Here is an 8,324-nt window from a genome sequence, read left to right as displayed (position 1 = left end):
TGCTCTGTAACTTTGGTTAATACAAGTCCAGTCCAATCCAGTGTAATAACCCATCTCCCATCTGCCCCCGGCTTTAATACAGTCAACAAGGAATCGTCTTTTCTTTCATTCCTCCTTTGCCCTCCCTTTTCCGGGGACCCAAATGAGGTCAAGGGACAAACATGTCTTAACCGAGGGTGTAACTGCGGCCTCCTTCTGGTGGTAACTGCTTCTCCCTACATCTCATCCTGGGCAGATTCCACAAGTGGCAGGTTCCCATATGCAGTCTCTGTCCTGGGATGCAAGACACATAAAAAATCTAGCTGTAACTCTGTAAGCAATACAGCTATTGCCCACAGCTATACACCACATAGCCTCTTGCAGCTAGAGTGACACACATGGAAGACAGCTCAAGCCTGGATGCTTTACACAATATCACTACCTCCAGGAAACGAATTAGTTTTCCTACACCAAACCCAAGGGTACGGCCGGTTTCACAGGCATCCCCACTCCTCCCTTCCACATCTCTCTCTTCTCTTTTTGGGGATCAAGAAGTCTGCCCCTAACTATTCTTTATTCTCTTCCTGTAAGCTTTCTTCAATGTGTAATTTTCTTAGGGCTTTCTGCCTCAGTTGACTGTGATAGTGGCAAGGAGAGTCATTTGAGTTTGATGGTACAGGATTCCTTCTCTTTTGATGCTCCCTTCCTCTCCTGGAGAGAGGTTTGTAATATACTGGGAGAAGGTGAACGGTCGGGGATTAATGAGGCAAGGAGGCTAGTTTGGCCTTTAAGCGCTCAGTGCAACTAAGGAGCTGGGAATATTTAACTGTAAGGGGAATGAACGTAGAGCACAGAATTATCTTTGCATATCTGAACAATCACTGAGAGTGTGATAAGCTTTTTTCCTATGTGATTCTGTAGTGAGAAAGGACAGATTGATGCAAGTATCAGGGACACAACTTTTAATGTCATACAAGAAGCATTAACAATTACAGCTGTCAAGTTAGAAAAGGCAATGTTGTGAACTTCCTGCTACTTCAGAGGCAAAAGATGAATGACTGTAAAGTTGGGATGTTGAGGGAAGGGATACAAACTGACAGGAGACTGGACTGTGTCCCCAAAGTCCTTTGACATTTATTTTTTTTAATTAAAACATAGAGGTTGAAAAAATAATGGAATTATACAATTCTTCTGAGGAACTTAGCTCTGAAGAGAGAAAGAGTAGTAAGAAGACATCATAACTTGGAAGGCAGAATTTGTTTGTTACAGGTGGCAGCAACATGAGCACCTTTAGGCAATGGCAAAGGACAAAGGTAAGAGGCTGATGATATGCTATCTGACCTTCGGATTAATTTCCCAATGATTTGCTGAAAGCAGCAAAGGTAGCAAAAGGTAGCGTGAATCCCCACACCAGTCCTCACTGGCCCTAAGAAGTCACTTCAGTTGATTTCTATATGCCTTAGAAATACTGTATGTGCAGTGTTAGGAAACACCACTTTAGATAATCTTCAATCTCCAAAAATGAATTTTATCCATTCATTCATTTAAATAGTTTTGCACAATGAAGTATCAGGCACTGTCTCAGGCTACAGATACAGCAAAGAACCAAAGAGATATTTCCTGCCCTTGTGGAGCTTCCTTACTGATGGAGCAAGGGGAGTAGATATCAAGTATGACAGACAATAAGGTAGAATAGGGAGGGCAGGAAGGATAGTAGATAGTCAGGCAAGACTTAATGATTAATGAGAAGGGTGACATTTAAGCAGATTTCAACATAGTGAAGGAGCAAGCCAAAGCTGACATTCCAGAGGAGAGTTCCAAGCCCAGAGAACAGAAAATGCAAAGGCCCCATGACAGAAGCATGACTGTTATGTGCACAAAAATAACAAGATGACCACAGTGCAGCCTAATGGGTACTTTAGTACTGAATGGCACAAAGTATTTCTCAGTGGTTATTTAGCATCTGAAGTGTTTTTAACCAATTATTTAAAAAACTTTCATCCGCCAGACACGGTGGCTCACACCTGTAATCCCAGCCCTTTAGGAAGCCAAGATGGGTGGATCACCTGAGGTCAGCAGTTCAAGACCAGCCTGGCCAACAAGGTGAAACCCCCTCTCTACTAAAACCACAAAAATTAGCCAGGCATGGTGGCGCACACCTGTAATCCCAGCTACATGAGAATCTCTTGAACCTGGGAGGTGGAGGTTGCAGTAAGTCCAGATCACGCCACTGCACTCCTGCCTAGACAACAGAGTGAGACTCTATCAAAAAACAATAACAACAACAAAACTTTCAACAAAAAAGATAACACATCTAAACTGTGTAACAGTGCTTGAAAAAGAAAACTAAAAGTTAATTATTATTACTTCAAAAAAATTATAGAAATGGTAAAAATAGAGCTCCTCTACCTGAAATGTGGGTGGTAAGTCTGAAATCCTAAATGCTTGCTCTGTCCTTTCTGAAACCCCAGCACTCCTGGGCACTTTACATTGGACCAAACTGAAGAAGACCCAGAGCACCAGTTAGAAAGGTTATAGAAGCTACATAAACTTACCTTGTTGAATAGTTGCAATTAATAACTGTATTCTAAATTATAATGATCTGTACTACTAATGAAATCTGTTAAAGCTCAATAAAAATTAGAACAAGTCAAGTTTGAATAATAAGCATCCTTTTATTTGCTGACGCCATTACAAAAACCGATTACATTAGCAACAAAAAAAGTGTTTTCTTGAGTTGAAGTCAGAGGCAGTTACTTCCCAAAATGTTAAGTAAAACAGTGTACAACATCAGTATTAAAATGTTAAATTTTACATTGTGTTTACCACTTTGATCTTCTGAACAATTTTATTGAGCAAAATAAGATAAAAGACTACATGTTTATCTTCAGGAATGTAAAGGTCTAATTATTCAAACAGTTTTTATTATAAAACTAAACTCTGAAGGTGTCTACAGAGTTGGCTTTTTTTTTTTCTTTCTTTAAATCAGTAGTCTAACAAGGATTAGAAAAGACAAAACTCTGTTCAGTGTTTCTGACAAAGTAGAAAGGGTGAAAACATAAATAAGGCTTTAATTTGGCAAAATATAATACAATGCCTTTTTTATCCTCAAATGAACAGTTTCCCAATTACTTCACTCTGTAAAAGATCAGAAAGAATGAATTTCACTTTAAAACAAAGCAACAGAAGGCAATCAGAAGACATCTGTCAAACACCAAAAGTACATATTCCATTTGATCTAGCATGGCCCTTTCAACTAGGCTCAAAGCAATTCACACTAATGGTGATCAAAATGAGAAAAATCTCAGGATTCAAAGGAAACAAGCTTTTAGGTAGGTATTTTTAAATGTGAGCCGAATTATGTTAGAAAACATTTAAGAGAACAACACTGGTAATCCATTTTTATTAGTCCTACTCAAGAGAATGTAAAGCTAAAGTGACTGACTGAAAAGAGGTTGAATACAATCTTACCCCAGTGAATAAATAATTTAAAAGAGCAGACATAGATTTTTTTTTTGTAGGTCATATGAAGTTTTCTAAGTCAGATGACTACAGAAATTAAACTTCAAAAGCCATCAGAGAGACTAAGAGGACTTAATCAAACACAACATGTTAAATTTTGCCTTGGATTCTAGTTTGCGGAAAATAGTTAAAAAGCTATATTGGGTACAACGGACAAAATGTGAATAACAGTTTAATATTGGATAGTACGTAACTACTGTTTCCTCTTTTTGGATGTAATAATGGTACTACTGATTGGTAAAACAATGTCTTGTTTTCAGAGATGTGTGCTAAAGTACTTAGAGATAAAATGTCATAATGACTAAAACTTACTTTCAGTTTAACAACAACAAAAAAGATGGCGCAGGTGGAGGGTTTACGGGTGCTGTACTATTCTTTCAACTTTATGTGTGAAATTTTTCAAAATAAAAAGTTTAGAGGAAAGAAGCAATTGGAAAATTAAAAAGCAAAGTTATCCCTGGCTATTAACAGTTGATCGGAAAGTCTAAAAAGATCACTAGGACATTAAACTCTCAAGTGCTATGTAAACATATTACTGAAAATGAAAACCTGATCCATATGATAGCCAAGGTTCAGTGTAGAAACAAGGTAAGTTTTTCTCCACAGCATTAACTCTTGTACTTCAGGAGCACTATGAAAGGACTTTTTCTTTCAGAAACAACAGACGACTGAATCACATAAGAATCTATTTGCTACAGGGAGTAGAGAGAGCACACACAGAGCTTCACCTCCATTTCTTCTGGATAATACTGTAAGCCTCTCCAATACACTACTGATAAATCAAATATCAACTTTAGGAAAAAGTCAGAATCAACTGACAAAACTTGTAAGAGGCTGGCCAAAAAAAAAAAAAAAGACAAAATGAGGAGAAAAGAAAACAGTGACAAAAGAGATCAGGGAACACAGTGCCTGAATTAGGGAGAAGAAAAGCACTGATTAAGAACACAAGCTCTGTGCCCAAAGTACCTTGATTTAAACCCCAGCTCATCCATTTATTAGCTCTATGACCATGGACAAGTTATAGAATCTCTTTGGGTCTGTTGTAACATGGGAATAATAATACCTACCTACCTAACGCACAGGGTGGTTGTGAAGTTAAACGAGTTGCTACATGTTGGAAGCATGCTTATGCTTACAGGCATACTCATGAAGTATCAGCTATTTAAATTATCATCCTCCCTCAACAGGATTCTACAAACTGGTTCCAAGATAAGGTAACCTGGGATAATAAAGTTTTCTCATTTGGTTAGAAATACACCTAGAATACTTAGAAACCAGGCAAATGTGAAACATAAAGAGTAGATATCTGAGAACAAAAAAGTATATTATAAAAATGCCAATACTGTCAATTCATATAAAAGGTATCTTAATCAATCTCCCACTCCCCCCAAATGGAAAGAGGAGGATGGTAGCCTTTTATTTGATGGGGGGAGAGGAAAAACAGGCAATGGGGAAAAAAATTTCCAAAAGAAAAGTTTTCACAAATTAAAGATATCAGTTAAATACACCTACCCCTACAGCTCTAAGAAACGTTAAGTATTATGTATCAGGATTTAGAAAAACTATATTACTGCATATTATCTCTTACATACTTGTTTTTAAAAACAACTCTCCCTTTATTGAAATATGTGCAGCATTATCATAAACAATTCATATGTACTTGTGTATATTTTTAAAGGTTTCTTGACATCAGATATATTAACCTACTACCTACATTCTAATGATTAAGAAATGTGTATTTTCAATTTAATTATCTCGTGTCAGTTTAAATAGAGTACACAGGAGGGAGAATATATGTAGCAAAATGATAGCTAAGGATAAAAACCTGAGGGTAACACAAACATTTAAAGGGTATAAAAAAGAGCTATGGGAACCAAAACATAAGTACATAAGGAAGAATTATCAACGTCAATGCCAGGTAGAGCCTAGGGAATGAAGTTCGAGAGGGCCTGGTGGGCCTCTATTTTCATAACAATCCAGCCTATCATTCATGATATAATACTGTCAACCACCCACTTGCCAAACTTGGACTTATGTTTATCAGCTGACAAAAAAATGTGGCACTATCACTTAGGGGAGCTGCCTGCCAACTGTGTTGTGAGGGTATACAGATATATTTTAATAAATTACTACAATTTTGTAAATCAAGAAAAAGTGTTAATATCAATGACTCATATAAGTCTCAAATGTAATACAATTAAAACAAATGTGGCAACTGACAAGCCAAAAATAGTTCCTAAGACTTAAAATGAGTAGACTATGTATTTAGGAAGAAAAGGAAAATATTAAAGAACATCTATGAGGTGCTAAAGACAGAATATTGCTTAGGTCTAAAAGCAAGGGATAATAGGCAATCTTTTCATTGTTTAAGCTCTCTAGAAATGAAACCCTTCCCTTATAACACAAAGGTCTAACGTCAGCATTTTTGACATATTTCATAAGTACTTTCAGTATCTTATCATATGCAAAAGAAGGGCCTATATTGGATCTAGCAATTAGTGATCATTAATGATTTTTGTAAAAATGATTTCATTGGAATAGCAGGAAGAAAAGCCATTCTAGAGCAGATAAAGTAATCAATAACAATAAATAAGTAGATACTAAGAGAGTATTTTCTTAAGAATACTAAACAATAAAAAAGTCAAAAGTAAGGGTGGTAACCTGAAGGAAGTACAAGGTTAAAATAAGCCATCTGGGCATGTTTTCAAGACTGAACAGAGGGAGCCAGTGGAAAGAATAAGGCTGAAGTCCTGGGAAGGAGAGAAGGAATAGTTTCCCTAGGAAGCAAGGTTATTTCCTAATTTGGAAAAGCGAGGAAATGTGGCAGAATTTTTACACTGGGAAACTGGAGAAGTCAGCTTACCAAGGATGAAAGATTTGGGATGAGGCTTAATTACTTTTGCTGATATGTTGAAGAATGAGCTGGGCTTATTATATGGAAAGTCATGTTAGAAATAACTAACCTGAATTAGCATTTTGAAGGAGAGCGTGTGTCAAGGTAGGCCAGAGGATGATCACTCTAAAGTGAGACAAAATGCTCCTGTAACATCAAAATGGAAGTCCATCCCAACTTTTCCAGGACACCTAAGCTCTCCCTGAGGCCTTGTATAGCCCAACACAGTATTATCAGAGGTTCTGAAAGGAATAATTCAGTGATGAGTTGCCCCTCAGGGTCTCCAGGATATCAGGATTATTTTAGAGAAAATAGCTTCAAAAGAAGAATATCTGAAGTATTCAGTGCATATTTGAATACTCTAATTACGCTCTAGGCAGTGTGACTTCAGTTATTCATAAAACAGGTAAAATCCAGGTAGCAACTAGGAAAAAAAAAAAAAAAAAAAAAAAACCTACAACCAGAAAAACAAAAACTGCACTCACCAGCTAGAATACAAGTCATTTTAAAATGCTACCAAACCTGAGCCTTCCAAGGTAATATAGACAATAAAAGCTCGTAACATGACTTGGTTAATTATGGGTTTACTTATCCTCAAGTAAAAATCTCACTTCAGGAGCTAATGAATGAATTTCTTAGATTACCTAACAAAAGCAAACTTAAATAAAAATCAGCTTTCAATTTTAAGAAAATGTGGTGACTTTACTTTCAGTTCAGCAATCTTACCTCAGTTAAAATGTTATGGTCATTTTATTGTGGGAGGGAGAAAAGGAAGAAGGAAGGGAGCGGGGAGAAAAGGTCACAGACAGAATAAACTACCAAAGCAGTTGCAGGTATTAAGGCAACAAACACAAACCCAGGCAGCCAAGTTACAAAAGAATCTGTTTGATACAAAGGTCAAAGGAGGCAAAGATAACCCCTCCAAGCTACAAGACCTTCAAAATATGCACAAAATAGAACTAAAGCTCCAAGAAAGCTAAAGGCTATCATCTGGAAGTTCTGAGAGAGATAAAGAAGGAGTATTTCCTCTAGTGAAGTGAGTTTCCTTTATTTATGTAAATATACATTACACATACACCTAATGTCAATTACCCATAGACAACAATATTTCAGTTGTCCTTACCTAACACCTGGTAGTGCTCTTTCTCCTTTGTGAGCTGTTGGTTTACTGCCTGAAGCAATTGCTGTAACTGTGTTACAGTCTGATTTAGACTTACAGACATTGTCTCCTTCTCAGAAGACTCCTGAAAAGAAAATGGAAGTGATGATAAACTCCATACACAAGGAAAAGAAATGTACAACCAAACAACAGAAAATGTTATACTGCTGATTTAAATACAAACATTTAAAAATCTGAACAACGACATGAAAATCAACAGCAGCAAAAAACACATAGAGAAATACTGTTTGCTAACTAGTGGTGCAAACTAGTTGGCACCAAAGAAAACTGCATTATAAATGTTGTCACTTGGCCACAAAAGAAAAAAAAATCCAGAATCTATGAATATCAGAAATATATCCATTTTTTCTTTCAGAGAAAAAATTTGCCCCACAAAAGAAAGCACACTCCCTCCAAACAGCAAAAAAAGTTAATATATACTGAGCTCTTACTAAGTAAGTGCCAGGCACTGTTTAAGTACCACCTATTTTAAGTGTTTTTATGTATTAACTCATTTACTTCTTTCAAAAACCCTACAGGATAGGTACTATTATCATTGCCTTTTACAGATGGGGCAACTAAAGCACAGAGTGGCTAAAGATTTGCCCAAATTCTCATAGCTACTAAGTGGCAGAGCCAGGATTCAAATGTAGGCAGTCTAGCTCCAGAGTCTATACTCTAAGCCAGTGACACCCAAACTTTTTGGCACCAGGGACCAGTTTTGTGAAAGACAATTTTTCCACAGATGGGTGAGGGGAGGAAGGTTTCGGG

At 36.9% G+C, this 8,324-nt stretch overlaps 1 protein-coding gene across 1 annotated transcript in view; it reads right to left on the bottom strand.

Annotated features, from left to right (window-relative positions):
- Nucleotides 1-2,634: 2,634 nt before the first annotated feature.
- The window catches only part of KTN1 (kinectin 1), a 108,764-nt gene continuing 103,074 nt past the window's right edge, over nt 2,635-8,324 (bottom strand). The window contains 2 exon segments of the mRNA XM_017873691.1: nt 2,635-3,117; nt 7,518-7,638. Coding sequence (XP_017729180.1) covers nt 3,113-3,117; nt 7,518-7,638 — 126 coding nt within the window. The 3' untranslated portion in view covers nt 2,635-3,112.

This window comes from Rhinopithecus bieti, unplaced genomic scaffold, assembly GCF_001698545.2.
Source record: "Rhinopithecus bieti isolate Rb0 unplaced genomic scaffold, ASM169854v2 scaffold_7985, whole genome shotgun sequence".
NCBI lineage: Eukaryota > Metazoa > Chordata > Mammalia > Primates > Cercopithecidae > Rhinopithecus > Rhinopithecus bieti.
This window is presented reverse-complemented; position numbering and strand designations above follow the sequence as displayed.